The sequence below is a fragment of the Agelaius tricolor genome, unplaced genomic scaffold (genome assembly GCF_023055355.1).
Source record: "Agelaius tricolor isolate 1412-34295 unplaced genomic scaffold, bAgeTri1.0.p SCAF_1, whole genome shotgun sequence".
In the NCBI taxonomy this organism is placed as follows: Eukaryota; Metazoa; Chordata; class Aves; order Passeriformes; family Icteridae; genus Agelaius; species Agelaius tricolor.
Window position 1 is genome coordinate 17,503,947 of NW_027269261.1, and position 18,299 is coordinate 17,522,245.

At 41.4% G+C, this 18,299-nt stretch overlaps 1 protein-coding gene across 1 annotated transcript; it reads left to right on the forward strand.

The window, feature by feature from the left end:
- Positions 1 to 1,072: 1,072 nt before the first annotated feature.
- On the forward strand, positions 1,073 to 18,279 carry BFSP1 (beaded filament structural protein 1). The gene is made up of 8 exons (XM_071424143.1): positions 1,073 to 1,443; positions 7,502 to 7,562; positions 10,492 to 10,587; positions 11,382 to 11,474; positions 12,171 to 12,278; positions 14,436 to 14,656; positions 15,948 to 16,033; positions 17,333 to 18,279. The coding sequence occupies exons 1-8, from the start codon at positions 1,073 to 1,075 to the stop codon at positions 18,277 to 18,279; spliced, it is 1,983 nt and encodes a 660-aa protein (XP_071280244.1).
- The last annotated feature ends 20 nt before the right edge of the window (positions 18,280 to 18,299 follow it).

Sequence of the window (18,299 nt, forward strand, 5' to 3'; positions counted from 1 at the left end):
TTTAAGTTATGACCATTAAGAAGTGAAATTGACTTTCATATGAATTATTAACAGAGATCTCAACATTGGAGTGGCTTGGTGTTGGGCTTTCTGTCTGGGCAGACAGTAGATTAGGGAAGAACACATCCACGAAACAGGATTTTTCAAAATGAAAGACAGGAAAAAAATACTAGAGGAGATGCATCGAGGGGAAATTAAAGCCTCTTAGGGAATGGCAGCACACAAGACTCCATTACAGTGGAAGTGAAGGAAGAATGGTGGCTCCCCCTGGGATAATATGGAAAGTCCACCAAGTCATGAGGTGACATGGTTTTTGGCTATACCCAAAGAAAGTGGCTTCCCAAAGAGGCTTTGTTAAGCCAGAGGTTTTAGTACCACTGCTGCTTGGGTGCTTCTCATGCCAGGTAGAATTAACCTGCAGAAAAACCTGACATGAAGCCTGAAGTGAGAACCAAATGACCAAATCTTGCCCATGGAGATGGAGTCATATTAATTTTTAAATACTATCCCATCATTCTAAATGATAACAAAACTGTCAAATAACAAAAATCAAGGGCTGCCATCCACTCACACCAAAATCCTCTCTCAGCAGAAGGCTTCTGTGCACAGCCCTGGGGACACCCCCATGGGACAAAGCTCTCCCCCCAGCACAGCCATGAAAGGCTTTGAGCTCAGCCTTTAAAACTGCAAAGCAGTTGTTTTGTTTTCCATGGATAATGCTTTAATCCACCGGGTGAAAGCTGGACGTTGCTCTCTTTTATCCTGGCTGTCCACGATTCCAATGCTTAAAAAGAAAAGCCCCTAGCCCTTCTGTACCCACCGCTCCTCCAAACTGCTGACTCCTGGATGGGCAGCTCCAAGGCGGGGCCATTGGGATTTATTTAGTTCACTCCCGCAGATGATGCCTTTAGTGCCACAAACCACCCTGGAGACAAGTCCTAATCATCTGGGAGGGGGGGGATTATGTTCAGTTCTTCTTCCCCAAACCCCCCAGACGTAATTCAGATCCAAACTGGAGAGACAGGCAGGCACACAAGAGGGGACCCCGGCACTGCACAGCCCCTCTGAAGCCATGTACAGGAGCAGCTTCCTCCGTGAGGTACGCAAGGAGAAGTACGAGCGGTCAGATGCCTATGATGAGCTACGAGGCTCCCCAGAATTCGACAGTTTGGCCCAAGCCCGGGGCTTGGAGAACCTGCAGGAGCTCAACGAGCGCTTTGCGAGCTACATCAACCGGGCGCGTGTGCTGGAACAGCGCAACACCATCCTGCGCAAGCAGCTGGAGACCTTCCAGCGCATGGATGAGCTGGTGGGCTTGGATGAAGCCTTTGCTGGGCAGATTGAGTTCAACCGGCAACGAATGAGGGAGCTGGCTTCTGACCGAGCCAAGCTGGAGCGGGAGGAGAAGGATGCCCAGCGCATGCTCGATGAGTACTGCAACAAGTAAGGCTTACAATCCATGGAAGATGAATGGTGTTATTTCCATAGTTAATTCTTGTAATAAGGATGGGTTTGGTGTCACCAGCTACTTCTTGTGTGTGGGTGATGCCTTTCTGTGTGCATCAGATTTATCAAGAAGGACGGTATGTAAGCCCATGTAAGCCCATGTAAGGTGAAAAGTAAGGTATCAGGACTTAGGGATCTGAAGCTCTGCATTTTATGGTCTCACTTCTCCTAGATGGGAAAACGCCCTCTCCATTCCATAGCAGCAGCCCTGGCACATGTCAGCTGCTGTTGTTCATTAGGCTTAGGAGAACTGTGCTCTGAGCTGCAAAGACAAAATAACCCTATTTGACTACAAGGTGCCTCAAAGCAAGTCTTGTGTCTGAGCAGCCCAGAGTTACACAATGCCAAACATCTCCTGAAATACGCAGGATGTCTCTGAGAAATTCTTCTTTACAGCCACTATGAAGCACCTGAGCCAATCTGTGCCAACCATATCTGTGATTTGTCATGAAAAGAAAGGAGATAATTCTTTTCCTGGTGTGTAAAATTTGCCCTCTTTTTCTTCTTTGCATCTTGTATTTCCATCTCATGCCACTAAAAGAATAAGAATAGGCTTCCTCTAATTTCATCTCTTTAACTTCTATGCCACCATAAATCAAAGAGCAGGAGCCTCACATGCTGATGGAGATGAGTGCCTTCCCTCCAGCAACAGGCAATTTTGGTTACATGGCTTAATTACACAAGAGTTGGTGAGCATTGCTCATAGGACAAAAGAGTTTAATCCTCCTGTTACTTAGGGATTTTTTACCCCCAAAATGTCTATCTACTACTTCACCCATGAAAATTTGGCACACTGCCAAATGAACAGCCACATGGGGGCTGTGATCTACAGCATACCTATAGAAATGCCAAGCCCTGATTTCTCTTTTTCATCTGACCGGAGACAATAGCCCATCCAGGTGCACTGAGGCTTATTGCTGCCGGTGGTCAGATGTCCACAATGTCCTGACTCCATGCCAGTGGGTAATAAGCACCTGATTAGGCAGAACTGTATTCCAATATTTATGAGCAGGAAATTCAACTATGAGACAATGCTGTAATTTAGGTGTTGACTCTGGTACTTGGTTTTTATTACACAGTGCCCATGAGTATTTGACTACACTCAGTACTTAATTTTCTAGCTGCATATTAGTTAAAAATCTATGTGAATAGTACAGGATTGTAATGTGACACAAAGTAATTTGCTTTTATTAAAGCTGCTCTAAGCAAACTGTAAATAGGTGGGGAATAATACAGGGCATTGAAAATCCAGAGGAGGAGACAACACCCAGAAAAAGGGCTGTACTTTCAGAAAGTAAGATTTAGGACCTGCTAAAGGGGTAGTTAGTGGCTTCCTAGAAAAAATGGGTGGTACTTGTACAATCGTGGGATGCTCACTCAGCAGCTGTAAACAAAAGTAAGAAGGAAACTTTGGCTAAATTCAAGCCAAAAATTACAATTTAAAAATTAAAGATAAACAGGGCCATGACAATGGAAAGACAGTGGCTGCTTTTTAACCAAATCGCACCAATTGGTTTACATCAACAAGTGAATTTTGGTGAGTTTTTTTTTTTTTTTTTATTGGGAGCTGCTGAATTTGTCTAGAAAGGAGACATGAACATTTCTTCAGTGTCTGAAAAACTTGGGATTGTTTTGAGTAGCAGGTTTTAAAACAATGCCACTGCTCTGTTAACATGTGCTCTGCCATCTGATGGTTCTGATTTCAGTTCCTGGAAGTTATAAACAAAGCTCCCTAAACAAAGTATGGGAGGAATAATCTTCTGTGCCCTATTAGGGGCTGCTGAAACCAGAAACATTCCTGTGCTGAAGACCTGCTCTCCCCCCTGAGTCTGCATTCCGTTGGCAACAGGCACTGCAGGTTTCTTGCTGCAACTTGAACCATAAAGCTTTTGGTGCACTGGGATTAACAAAATCTCTTAGAGGGAGTATTTTGAATCAATTAATTGACAAATGTCTCTGTCCTTCACTAATGCAAAGAATTTTGACTCTTACAACCCATTCTTTCACTCACCTTCACTATTGGGGAAACAGATTTATATCTAAGTAAACCTTTTAAGCTACATTTATATAAATAGGCCTTTTAAAGTTGCATTTAGACAGAGTAGGGCCAAAGACTACTGGGTCTGTGCAATTAAGTGTTCATAAACCATTAAAAAGTAGAACTTACATTAAAATTTATTTTAAAGTCCTCTATGGTCACATTTCATAGCTTTTCTCATTAACATGAATAGTTCAGTTCTGTACCAGGAAGAATTCTTTCTCTTGAAGTTGCAAAAAAAAAAAAAAAAATCAATGCTGGGAATAGTCTGGATGCAACTCATAAAAAAACTAATTCTAATTATGCTACCTTTATTGACCAGCACCATTGTAGCAACATTGCATCTGGCTGTGGGACAGAATGGTATTTCTCTCTCCATGATATTGGGGAAGATGCTGGAATCCAGATTTTAGTGGCCTTGACTGAACAGGATTAATGGACTTCAGAAATTAAAAGTCTTGCTAATCAATTGTTTATTTAAAAAATTTGTGCACTGCTAATGCAGTGAATTTTGAACATGCAATATGGTTCCCTGGACAAAGTAATTGGCACAGTGTTCTCCAGAAAAAGATTGCTGTGTGGTGATACTCTGATGAGCTAACACCCTTTGGGGCCACAGTAGAGACCCAACACGTGTGAGAAAATGAAAAGTGGTAAACACAATAGCTAGGATATGGGGACTCCACTGGCAAAGCTGCCTTCCAGCCCTGTCTGCAGGGATTTTCTTGTCACTGCTGCTGTTTCTCTAGTGATAGGAAGGACTTTATTCTGCTGCAGCTAAGATGAGGATCATTTGCCTGCCCTCCACACTCTCCACAATCTGCAAGCATATTGTCCTGTGGCTGTCACCTGCTCAGCAGTGGCTTCTTGATAACACAGGTAGAATCCGTTCATAAATCAGCAAAACACAACCCTCCTGGGCTCATCTGAGCATTCAGGGTATGACTCTGGATGACAAATATTACTGGCCTGTCCATCATCCTTGTAGGACCTCTCTTTCATAGTCTGTGCTGTCCTTGGCACCCAAATTGCTGCTGTCTGTTGAGAAAAGGTTAGTGAAGTGCATCAGGGAAAGAGAAAATTACAAAGGTAGTAGCCAAGAGGTGCTACTACCTTTCAGTAGGATTCAACAGATTCAACATTTTCCTTCAGATGAAAGGCTCAGCTTTGACACCAAATTGAGTATCTGGCCATCGTGCATTGCTGGGATGGACTGTTACTGTTTCCTCTTTGGAGGGGAGTGAGCCCTTGCACTGCAGTGGAGGCAGAGTCCAAAAAAAAGAGGTGATTGAAATCTTTAATCCTCAGATCTGCTTGGCCTGGCAGCTTACTCCCCTCTCTTTTCCCCTATGCAAAAAAACCCAAACAACCCAAGCCAGTTAACATCCCTTTTCTTTCAACAGTCCAAAAACATTTGTCGCCGACCTAATGCTACCTGACTAGATGAGGAGGTTCATGTTTTGTTAAATTTTTTAAATTTTTTAAAAATTTTTTTTTTTTAATTTTTTTCCTTTTTTTTTTAATGAAGCAAATTAACTTAATATCTCTTAAGCTCCAGGAATGTCTGACCAGCAACCATCTAATGAAAAAATTTTTGGACATGACTAGCTAATTACTAAACATCAAAATCAACTTTGAAGCATAACAGGGTTGTGACTTGTCAGCCATTGCGCTTACAAATACATTTCAGCAGGCACAGAGGCATCCTGAGGTCTCTGAAGCATTTCAAAGAGATCCACAGCACTTTTGCACTGATCTTCTGGAAAAGATTTAACTTGATTTCACTTGAAAGAAATTCTTCTTCAAAGGATAATCATGCAATACTAACTCTCTCAAGCTGCCAAGTGGATTTACAGCTGTGTGGCACAGCATATATTTGGGTTATTTGAGAGTAAAGGAAAATGTAGCTGAATATTTTAGTAACTGAAAAATCTTTTGAGTGAGGATCTAGCAATGAGGGACATCTGAATTACATTAGGGCTGAGGTTTAGACACTGAATCCTTTAGATGGTTGTATATTACTGTGAGTGGAAAACCAGCCTTTTATTGTAACTGTGTATTTGATTGTCACAAGATGCCACAATATGCTTCATTCTTGCCCAGCTATCAGAAAATATCAAAGTTAGGAAACTGTTTACTGTCAAATGCACACAAATATTTTTTTAAATAAATAGAAAACTGGCTGGAATTGAGTTACTTGGTAAACACCTGAAACAAAGGCAGTTTCACTTCTGAAGCTGAAAAATATTCTAGTTTTGGAAGTGAAACTGATGTTAGTACTAATTGGCAAAAAAGGACATTGTTTTATCAGCAATTTGTTGGAATAATAATGAAATAAAACCTCATCATTTTCACTTGGTTCTTTGCTGTTCATGTAAGAATTTAAAACAGACCAGTGAGCAACCCTGCTAATATGGGATTTCAGAAGAACTTTGTAAACCAGAGCACCAGGTTAAATCCATTTCCTTGTTCTGCCAAGTTCTTCCTTTGTGGTCCTGGTCAGTTTGTGAGTGACATCATCCACTCAGCTTTCCAGTATGTGTTGAAAGAGATGAGAATAATGTTGGTTGTTCGTCCTTCAGGAGACAAAAGGAAGAACTGAGGTTGACATGATCATTATAACTTGATCCTTGATGTGCTCAGTCTAGGAGCTGTCAAGTTCCCCGTTGACTGAAGCAAAGCCCTTTGAAATCACCAGCACATATGGGCTGGATCAATGATTTTAGAAGACAGACAGGAACTTATGTTCAGTTCTGAATTTTGGCTTGTACTGGTGTCCATTGCTTCTATTGCAAATGAAGGATCCTAATCACCAGAACTGACTTGTCACCTACCAGAGTGTTTCTTGTAGAAAGTAAGATAATGATAGCTTTTTCATATCTTTCTACATCTATTATTTAGGAAAAGTAAAGTGTTAAACTTAAAGGGTTAAGACTGTATTTCTGCTGCTGTTGGAGTTTGATAAGTCACTTGTTCAGTACTGATGGCAAAGTCTCATTGCCAAAGTTGCTTCTGGCTGGTGGTTTTTGAGGGGCTTTTTTGTTTGTTTCTTTGTTCGTTTGTTTTTAATGGAGTCCCATTAAGCCACATCTACTGTTGAACATTTAATATGAGGTTTACTTAAGGAAGGGAATAAATTACAATAATCAACAACTAAGTTTTGTGCTCTGTGGCTAAAAAGAATTTCTAGAAGATAATTCTATTTACATACAAATGTGGAGCCCTAATTCTTAAAGAATATGTGCTATATTTCCTCAAACCAAACATAAACACATTATACATCCATCTCAGCACCAGAAACATGCACTTCATGCACCTGCGGGTGCTTTATAAAAGCATAAGAATAGTTGGTTAAATGCAGTCCTTACTAAGGCTCACTTGTTGTTTTGACCAAGCTAGTATACAAATTACCATTAAAGGGGACACAAAGCTTGATCCATCTAAGCATCCTAATCCAACATCTTTCCTACATGGTCAATATGTAAAATTGCAATCATTATGTTTAATGTGTCTGTCATTAAAGTGCTTATTGAACAACAACAGGTATAATAGAAAACCAAGAACAATGTAATTAAATGTTCATGTGCCATTGTAGAAAATCCTCACAGAGTAATCACTGCTGAATGGCTGTCACTATAGTTCAACACCAATGGCATATGTTTTTATTGTAGATAATCTATTCTTGAACATTCTGTAAAAAAGTGATAGCAAATATATGGCATTTCATTGTATTCTGTTATGTAAGCTGAAGACAAGAATTTAGGCAATTCTGAGATTACCCTCAGCATCTGGGACCAAAAAATAATTAATGCTAACCCATGAATAAATCTTTTGGGCCCTTTCAAGATTCATATTCTCCTTTAGCGTGAAGCATATCTTGTGCATGACAGTGCAGAGAAAAATGCAGTTTGCAGAGGGATGAACCACTGAACTCTATCTCCTTTTCTCTACTTGTAGGTATAGAAATGAACGTGAATATCAGCAGAGGCTAAAAGAAACCCTGGAGCACCTGAATAAAGTGAGTATGGGAAAATGTCAGGGGAAAGGTGTACTATTTTTTCCTTTGGTTTCATTTACTACAGCGAGCTGCTTTGAAGAAGCAGTAGGAAGATAAAATGTCAGAGCAAGGCATTTCTTGTCATTATGCCCTTCTCCATCCTCCCCCTCCCTATGTAAGTGTCTGAGCCTCGGCATGTGCGTACCTTTTCCCCACACTTTTTAAACATAGCTACAGTATTAAAATACAGTCACTAGTGATAACCATGCCGTGAAAAATTGCTGATTAAGTCCATGTTTTGAAGCCTGGAATGTCTCAAAGCTCCTTAGTCCCTTGCAGGATATGGTCAGCCCTTCCCAGGACAGACCCTCAGCTTCCCATTAGGTTTCCAAACAAGAGAGACACTGCCACTCCCCTTGGTTTGTTCCTTTTACATCAATATAGTTCTTAAATACCATGGGAAAAGCAATAATAAAAATAACAACATTTAATATAACACAAAGCTCAGAGAAAGACAAAAGTTGGCTGAAGTATTTTGAAAGTTTCCAAACCAGGTCTGTGAAACTGAAAAATCTTGATTCATCCTCTCTTGCTGCTAGCCTTCATCTGGGTGAAGAACATAATAACTTTCCCCAGTTCTACTTTGCACAGGCTATCATTCATCTTCTGTATTGGAAAAAAATTAAAGGTGGACTAAATAGAGATTATTTTTTTATTTCCTTTGTACGAATGGCTGGACCTGATCTGCTGGAGCATTGTCATATCAATGTTTTATATTAAGGACATGTTTTATATTAAGAAAAGACAGAAAGTGCATTTTCTGTCTCCAGTGAGCTCTTGACATCCCGCATCAGTTCTGTTTTCCGGAATACTCTGTTCTTGAACAACTTGCAAACCCTTAAAAAATGTTGTGAAGGTAACTCTTTTGTAAGGGGTTGTTGGAGCTGGTAAGTCTGTCTTCACAGTTCCTCTCAATGAATCTGCCGCTAAAGAAAATTGAATTGATTCACCAACCCTAGGCACAGTTGGCACAGTTCACAAAATCTTGAGGCACAAGGGTGTTTATTATCCCAGGATGTCCCTGGACACCCCTGTTGCAGCAGGTCCTTGCACTGGGAGCACCAAGTGCTGGAGGGAATACAGATGGTTTTCTGTACAGGACCCAAGATGTGGCCTGAAAACCTGCATGCGCAGGTGCAAATTCATTCTTTATCTGACAGCTGGGAAAATACTGGTTCTGGAGAGATCTAAAGAATTTCTCTTCCCTGGTAATGAAAATATTGCTTCAGCACATGGACCAGTGTTCTGGAATCATAACATAAAGCAGAATGGCTTTTCATAAGTCGAGTGATTAGCAAATATTGCAAAGTTCAAAAGAAAATGTGTAGACACTGCACTGTTCTGATACACAACTCCATCGAGGAAGCTGGTCTCTTTGAAAGCATGGAATAAAAGCAGAAGTATTTTTCCCCTTTGGGGGAACATTTGGAAAGCCAAAACCTGCTTTTTTTTATCGCATGCAAAAATATTTGCTTATAGGCATTATCTAAGGGCCTGGGGGCTTTTTTTGGCTCCCTCCCAAACCTCCCAACATGGCCATTGTCCTGCTGATCTTCCTCTCAATAGGACGAGAGAGGAGTGCAGAAAAGCAGCAGGCATTCCTGATGGTTGGCTCTGAATGTGCTGGGCTGGATGTGTCTGAATCAGCCCCTGGATCACAAAGCAGAGCCTGCTGGAGAGTTCTGTGCCTGGGAGGTTTAGCAGCACAATAAGACAGCCAACATCTACACATTTTTTGAACAGCGCGTGCTGTATGCATGCAAAAGGAAAAATCCTCTTCTACCAGTCATGTGCTGCACCCACAGATCTCAATGGTTTGTTTGCAACCTGTGATTCGCTCACAGAGGTATTTTTACAGCTGATAATGGCACATGGGTATTTTGAAAGAGGTGCCTTCAAAGACTTCTTTTTTTATTCTTTGAGCTAAATGCACAAAGCAGGACTTTCTTGAGGCAAATTGCAAACTGGTGGAGGAACCGGCAAGTTTTATAGAGTTGCAAGGAAGATTCAGTTAAAATGTTTTAAGATGCTTTCTCAAAAATTAAAGAAAAAATGTATTAAATAGAAAAATAAAATGTATCACTACTCTCACATACTTATAAAATATATTACCAAGTTCCAGAGAAATTACCTTAAATTCCCTGGTTTTTGTTAAATAACAGAACATAGGAAAAATCTAAATTAAGCCTTTGAACAGAAATGGAGATTTCATTAGATTTAAATATCAGTGCCACTCATACCTGTATACTCAGATCATGGTTTCTAGTCATATGGTTTGCTCTTTGAACTAATTGGAGGTTAGGAACTTTTGTCTTTGCAAATTCCAAAGTATTATAAACTTGTGCAGCAAAGTGATTTTTTCTAAACTTGGTCAAATGTCATTTTTATTTCCAGAAATGGCTCCAAATTGGCAAACATTTGTAGTATTTGAGAACGTACCAAAGAGAGTTCAAATACTGCAGACCATCCTGGGTTTTTAGAAGGACTTCTTTACTAGGGATCTTAAAAAGTCATCAGGACACCTCAGATCTTGTCATGACACTAGAGAAATCAATGCCTTAGTCTGCTGATGTCATTTGTTTAAGATTCATCCACCATTTCAAGATTTTAATATCAAAATCTGGTATTTCAAACATCTACTACTTGGCTCCCAGCATTATTTTGACAGTGCCAGTGCCAAACTCTACTGTAAATTACATTTGTGCAGGGCATGGTGAGTAACATGGCTCCTGTTGGTTGTTTTCATGACACTGTTGTATGTTACAGTAGGCTCTTACACTTCAGGCAGGCTGCTCCATGTGCACAGTGACTCATGCAGTACCTGTGGGCCTGCTGTGGGTTTGGCACCCCAGTCATACATACCGCCATGCCATGTGTCTCTGCATTGCAGGAAGCTGATGAAGCCTTGCTGTGCAACCTGGAGCTGCAAATTGAGTCCCAGTTCCTGCAGGATGACATCAATGCTACAAAGGACAGATACAAGAAGGTAACTGGCTAAAATTGCTGTTTTCCTTGTAGAGGTAGATGTGGAACTTTGCCCTTCTCCATGATCAAATGGTGGCAAATTAAAGCAAGTTGCATTTATGTTTTGGTAGGTGCATATAGCACTATTTATTTTCAGTGGGCGCAACAACCGGATGGTTTCCAGCACCCAAACATGCTTCTCAGGGTCCAGTAACTACAGCTGTAGCAGAGTCTTGAATTTGTCAACCTGGTGTCATGGTTCAACCCAAAGTGCTGGTCCAGCTGTCTTATATTTCATTCTAAGGAAGCTGTTGCTTTCATCATCCAATTTTTTGGGAAAGGACACTCCAGTTAATGAGCAGGCATATGCCTGTGGAAGTATGATTCCATTGCAGCTGACTTTAACATTTGTTGCCTTCTTCCTGGGAGAACTGTGGGTCTTGGGATCAGGCCACTGTCCCGTCTTTGCTGCTTTTGAAAAAAGTTAATATTTTTTTCGTGCCACATGCAAAGATATTTGTGATTCTTATTTTGAAAATCTCTTACGAAATTGGAAATGGAATGGAATCTTCAATTAAAACTATGAACTGTATAGTCCTTATCCAAAAGTCTGTGATATATCCTCAGTATGATGAAACTGCTAGCACTCCTGCACTCAAAAGCAGTTGTAAGTTGCATTCCAAACAAAAGCCTGAACATGAATTGGACTTTTATGGGCTAAAAGCATTACATATCTAAAAATAAGCCCCAGGAGTACATGGAAATGTCTACCTTACTATGGCATTTTCTAATGAAAATGTTTTTACCTTATCACAGAACCTCATGGAAATCCAGACCTATGTCAATGTCTTGCAGCAGATCATCCAGACAACTCCTCGTGTGTCCCCAATAACCACTGGCATATGTGAGGCAAGTATTGCTGTTGGGAAGTATATGCAGCTCTAAGTAAGAAAAAGATGTTTACACCTAAAGTGTCCCAGATCTTTTAACTTCTACTCCAAGGTTAGTTGAAAACTGTCAAAACAATGTGTAAGTACTGAGTAGTGAACATGGGAGAAAAAAATTTACTGTAGCTTTGAAAAACTGTATCAATGAGGAAAGAGAGGTTAGCTTTGTCAGGTGCACTCCAGCATATATATTAGTCCCAAAAATGTGTGGTACAGAGATATTTGAAGTAGTTGTGCTTCTTCTCGGAGGAGGAGCAGGCAGGATATATGAATATTTTAAGAGAAAGGAAATCTTATCCTGAAGGGTTGAGATGTGGTGAAAATTTAAATGAAATTAATTTATACAGACTAGATGATAACTTGGTGATTTCCACCAATATGAGTGGCTATGGCAGGAATGTTCATTATTTGGAAGAAGATGTGAACAGGTTTACAGGGTCTAAGCTGTACTGTTACAGACCTGCTATCTGATATCTTTATTCTTAAAGCCGTGCTACCGTTCAATAGAATTTGGCTTGAGGTTCAATCCCCATCTTTTATCTGTCTTTTGCCATTTTCTATTTGTCTTTACAGTTTATTTCCAGTAGTGCAATTTCTTTTGGCTCTTTTTAGGAGTGAAACATAATTTCCTGTACATACATTGTTTTCTTCCAACTAGGAAAAACTGATAGCAGAGAGGAGGATCCCTGTTCTGCAGAGCCAGCTGGAGGAATACAAGAGCATCCTCTGCCAGCTACAGGCACAGAAATACAAGCTCCAGACAGAGGTATTGGAATCACTAGCCATAAACACAACCATGTTGCTCATGAACTGGTTTTTTTATGGTCACTCAGTAAAACCTCTAACATGGCTTTAACATGGTTATGTTAACTTGGTGGACTTGGAGGTGTGTTTTCCTTTTAGATTTCCATCTTTTTCTTCAACTGTTTCATTCCCATTCTCTCAATGGAACAAATTGTCAGGTTTAGTTGGCCAGGATGGGCTGTAGGTATTGTAGGTGCAATGAAGCTGTCTTTGCTTATCAGAGTGGCTAATGAGGGAAGATTTCCACAATGCAACTGGATTCCTACAGGACAGAATCAGCAGGACATTATGAATGGAAAAGTACCACAGGGTTCCTATGACTTTCTTACTTGCTGAGTTCTGGCTAGAAATTGGCTCCAAGAAAACTGATGGGGAACCCTCAGGGCTCTGCCCCATCCTTTCTATCACTGCCACATCCAATGCTAAGCTTGCTGTGGGAAGAACTGGACAGGTTTGTGGAGCAAAACTGAGAGGACTATTGAGCTACATTTGACTTTCTGCCTTCATCCATGTCACTACTAAGCATTTAGCCAGCATCTCTCCTGTGCTTGGACACTACCAGCAAGAAAAACCATGTGCTTTTTGCCAAGCCCTGAGTTGTAAAAAGACTTTGACTAGTTGTCCTTGCCCATCTCCCAGCCAAATCTGCCCTAAATCAACCTTCTGTCTCCAGCCAGTGCCTGCAAACATGAGTGCAGTGCAGGGCTGAGGGTGGCAGGAGGTGGAGGAGCAGCTGAAGGCTGCAGTGGATAGAAACCAGATCTGAATAGTTGCCAATGGCATCTCTACCTCCATGCAGTTGAATATTTTTTAGCAGATGGGGTGGAGAATGACCCCAAGTACAGCTTCCTTTGTGCCTCGAGTTGTCCATCCAGGTCAGAGGAATGAAATATTGACAAAAACATCATTTGGTGGGATTTTGGACTCCTTTGGACAGCCATAGCAGCAGCTCATAACTTCCTGAGCATAACTTCTTTCATTAGGGTCAGGACAGTGTATTTTCCTTGGTCTCTTTCTCACATCTGATGCTCTGGTGGAAAGGACACATGCACTCTGGTATGGACAGGAATCAATATGGGGATGAGATAGTGAATCGATATAGAGAAAAAGGGGAGGAAATCAGCCTTCTGCTGGCAGGTGGAGAGAGGCAGTCTTTGAAGAATTAATCGTGCTGCTTTCAAAATCAAATCTTCCCATCCCATTTAGAAATAGATTATTCATTCATTCATTCTTGTGCCTTGAGATTAAGAGAGTGAAATAGCTTTATGAGTGCAGGTCAGTAACACAGTAGCTTGTGATGGTGAAGGCTGGATCTGATGACCAAGGTGTCATCAAGTTTCTTTGCTTTCCTGTTTCTGGACCGGACAGCCATGTGCCCCAGAGGTCATGGGTCCCACCCCATGAGCACTGAACAGAAAAGAGTCTCTGTCTACTCATACACTGCTATATAACCAAACAAATGACAAGGGACATCACTTCTATATTTAGTATTTAGCCTCTTAAAAGTCCTTTTTTTTATCTTGCCTGAAGCATATAGAAATAAATCAATTATTGAAGAATTCATTATTCACTTATTCCCCCATTAACTTTTTGTGAGTTCATCTCTTTGAAAAGTAGGAAAAAAAAGTGACAAAATAACTATAATAAATAGCTAAAAATAGCAGAAGAAAGTGAGAGGAGATTTACAGGGTGAAATATCCCACCTGAAACTCAGCCTTTATTTTTGGAAGGCAACTTTTGCCACCTCCTGGTTGATGTGCTCATTGGTTTTATTGCTGAAGTAAAAAGCCTGAGGAATTGAATTCTATAGAAGAGTTCTTTGTTTAAAATGTGACTTTTGGTCTTATTTTCCCTGTCTGCAAACCACAGAGAAGGAGGAATGGGTATTTCTTGAGCTCATCTTCCCAGTTAAGAACTTTTACTGTCCTTGTTAGGCCCTGCCCACTCTGATAAGTTACTGCTTTTTGAATAACTGAACAAAGGTAGTGAAATTGCTCCTGTGTTTCAGCAGTGCAGCATCACATTGTAGTAAAGAATGACTTGCCTTTCATTATGCTTAAAATATGGGGATGGTGAATTTTTCAAAGCTGCTTCTTTCACCACCAATTTTATTTACCAGACAACCATGCTGGAGCAAGCAATTAAAAACACCCAGGAGAGTTATGATGATGAAATTCAACTTTACAATGAGCAGATTGAAAACCTTAGGAAGGGGATAGAGGAGGCTGAGAGGATCTTGGAGAAGTACACCACTGACTGCCGCCAGCTGGTGATCTACCAGCAGTCCCTGGAGAATGAGCTGGAACGGTACAAACGGATCATCGAGAATGAGGACAGCCGGTAAGGCTGGATTTCTGGGCACTCACAAAGGGACCAGGGATCTCTTTTATCTCATTTGAAAAATGTATGTTTAAGGACATTTGATTCACCCAGCGCTATAGCATTTTCACACCTTTCACTGGTAGATATCTAGGGATAGAAATTGAAATAGATGCAAAATCTGGTGAAACTTCTGCCAAGGAAAGGGTCAGAGCCATTTTGGGCTTTCCTGTCCTTGCAGTCTCCTTTCCATATGCTGTCCTGGCATCAGTGTACAGAGGTCAGGAGCGCACAAAAGCAATCTGAACATCCTCTCCTCAGACTGGGTGTTGGTGACACTTGTTCAACACTACCGGCAGGTTGATTTTTGGAGGGTGCAAACAAAGCAAATGCCTTGTAAAGCAAAGCATTCTTCCCAGCAAAGCCATTCCTCAGGCATGGGGAGAAAGAGGAAAAATACAAGAAACTGGCAGGGATTTGGGTTGCGCTTAAACCTACAGAGGACCACTGTCTCCCCCTAATGTCCACCATCAGCCACAGTGGACAAAAGGATCTTGCACAGCAGCAGAGCCAGACCCCTAAGCACTCAAACTACTGCTCTGGGCTGTGCAGAAGATGCAGGGGAAGAACACTCACTTAATAGTCCACCCTATGTGTGGGGAATGGGAATTTAATTAATTTTCAGGGTCTAATTTTGGACACTGAGTTCTAGTTAGAAGTACCTTAACAGAGTAATTCTCAATGCCAAAAATCATATTGACACAGGGTCTCTGACAGGACAAAATATCTCAAATTCCAGCAGAGTAGACTGGGGAGGCCAACAGTAACTTTTTCAATAGGCCTGCCTCTCAATTTTAATTTTTAACCCTTAATACTACTGACTTCTTGAATGTTTTCCAAGGAGGACTGCTCCAAATTTCCTATTTTGCCAGCCAGCATGGTAAAAATGGATTTACAGTTCTTGCTGACCTCTGGTAGGCTTGGATTGACTGTTTGCCCATCTAACAACCTCCCATCTTTTCAAAGTGCCATGCCAAATGCAAAGCTGTTGCTACATGTTGTAATTACTGGTGTACTTTACCTACTGGAGTATTCCATTTCTCCTGCTGGCAGAAACCAACCTCAGTCCTGTGAAAGTGCTGTGGCTGTCTTGATTTTCCCCAGACAAGAAACAGGTTCTCATCATTCTTTTTGACTCCTCACCACAGAGGAGTACATTTCTTTAAGCTCTGTGCTTATTTTTGCACAATTTCACTTGCTTTCACTGAAATGTTGGGGAGAGAACTGATGGATGCACATATATTCTCCACAGGTTAAACTCTGCTATAGCAGGAACCCCAGTCACACTCTTCACACAGATTTATCGACCTGCCCAGCCTCAGGCTTCGAGGGGAAGAGGTAAACCTATGATGTGTTTTTCTGTGTATGTCAGGAGAAGCATCATTGCATTTTAAGCTGTTTGTCCATCTGTCTTTAATATGGCCACCAGTCATGACAGCCTGACTACAGGCTTGAAAATGCAACCGTTTCAGCTTACCTTAACTGTCCCTGAGACAAGCTGTCAAAGGCCAAAACCACAAGCAAAAGCATTTCTTTGCTAATTTCTACAGTTTACTACTTAGGCCAATCAAGAGTAAAATCAAAAGGCATCTGAAATGGTGGAAAGAGCTGCAGGTTTTGTGTTGACTCATTCTGAGTTTGTTTGCACTTTAGTGATGTGCAAAGAGCACCAAGATGTGTTGAGTGCCACAGGACATTTTTGAGGCCTGTTTTCCTATGAATTATGTTTTCTCTGTGTTGTATGTTGGCTTATTAGAATTAGGATGCTTGTAAACCTGCTGACAAGGAAATGGCCAGGGCTAAATGAGAAAGACTGCTCTTAACAAATGAATGGATGTGATACATTCTAACATATGGGATGACTTAAATCCAAGGCTCACTGGGGTTTTAATAATGACAAACTGCCTCGAGAATGGAGACAAACCATCGTATGAGGGATGTTTTTGTAATGCAGCTGTAATTTTTCTAACTGCTGTGTGAACTGTAGCAGTTTTATATTAAATGGGTCCAAAATGCCTGAGGCCAGATCCTCAACAGCTGTAAATAATTACTGTCATGCAAAGTGGTGTTTTATACATGCTGAGGATTTGGCCTGTCTCTAGACACAACACTGATTTCTCCTGCATGATGAGCATGGTATTTCATGTGTGTTACTGTATTGTGGCAGGGGACAAAACAGCTGCCTTAGGGAAAGTATGTTAATATCTGTCTGTCCTCTTGTTCTTGTAATTACCCCTGTCTCAACCCCTGTCTCCTCTGCTCTATCTGCTCATGCCACGGAAATCATACCTTGCCTAATCTCCTGCTGCTGCTAAGCTCTCATGGGATCTGTGCCTACTGATTGCCCAGGAGATCAGAATCAGGGGGTTCTAAGAGCTCAGTGACAGAGTGATGCCATTGTAGATGGGTGGCTTCTTAGCTCTGTGACCACCAGCCACTGCTGCTCCCTCCTGCCATGACTTTCAGTATCTATCCATACTCCAAATTGTCAGGAGTGGAGGTGCCTGGCTCTCTTTTAGCCCCCCGGGATACAAAGGCTCTCCACCTGCAGTGGTGAGGGCAAGAGGCAGCTCTAGCATTTGCAGTGACTGTATTCAAGCACTGTTTGTTGTTCCCTTTGCTTTGAATTTTCTTTAGATATCACCCAGGCCATGCAAGACATTGCCAGTATAAAGCCCAGACAAAAAGGCCTGACAAAGAAAATTGCCAGGAAAAAGGAGCTGATGTCAAAAGACATAACCGACAGTCACTCACCTGAAAGAACGTACAAAAGAACTCTGGAAAGTTTTGACCAAGATCAGATGGAGTTTAGGCATGAAGGCTCAGTCAGGTGTGAACCTGAGCAAGAAGGATCAGAATTTGATGAAAAAGAAATAGGCCCAGAGGATGTACCTGATGGAGCCCAGATAAGTAAAGCCTTTGATAAATTGTGTAATATTATGAGGGAGAAAATAAGAGTCTACAAGAGACCAGAGGCTAAGTCTGAAGCCCATCCCAAAGGGCGTTATGTACTGGTGACAGGGGAGGAAGGCTATGAAGAACCATGCATCTTGGCCCCCTCTATCCCTGCTGGGGGAGGGATCACAGTTTCCACAGGCAATGGGAAGATGATGAATGGTGGTGATGTGGAGTCCATACCAGAGCTCCCAGAACCTGCCGAACCACCAGAAAAAGAGAAAGGGGAAATCTGTGAAAGGAGAGAAGAGTTTCAACTCCCAGATAAACAGAGAGAGGAGGGGAAAGAAGATGTGCTTGAATGGGGGAAAAAAGCAAGAGGAAAAATTGAGCAAATCACAAAGTACCCGGACATCTCTGAGCCTGAGACAGTTACTTCCTCTGGTCTGATAAGCCCAACTGAACCAGGACTCCTCCGAGAGACAGAATATGAGCGAGCAGATAAACAGGGCCTTTTGTTCAGGGAAGCAGCCTTACCTGGCTCTATGAGCTATGAGAAGGTGGAGGTGGTGGAGTCCATTGAGAAGTTTTCAGATGACAAAATTCAGACATATGAAGAGACAGCAATGATTGTTGAGACAATGATAGAGAAGACAAGCAAGAAGAAACTAGATGACAAAGGCTCTTAAGTGACACATACCCTCTGATA

What these genes read in the sequence shown, in the direction of transcription:
- BFSP1 (XM_071424143.1), top strand. Translation starts at nt 1,073, where the DNA reads ATGTACAGGAGCAGCTTCCTCCGTGAGGTACGCAAGGAGAAGTACGAG. An exon ending in CTCGATGAGTACTGCAACAA is followed by an intron (nt 1,444 to 7,501) that starts GTAAGGCTTACA and finishes CTCTACTTGTAG; the next exon opens with GTATAGAAATGAACGTGAAT. An exon ending in AATACAAGCTCCAGACAGAG is followed by an intron (nt 12,279 to 14,435) that starts GTATTGGAATCA and finishes TTTATTTACCAG; the next exon opens with ACAACCATGCTGGAGCAAGC.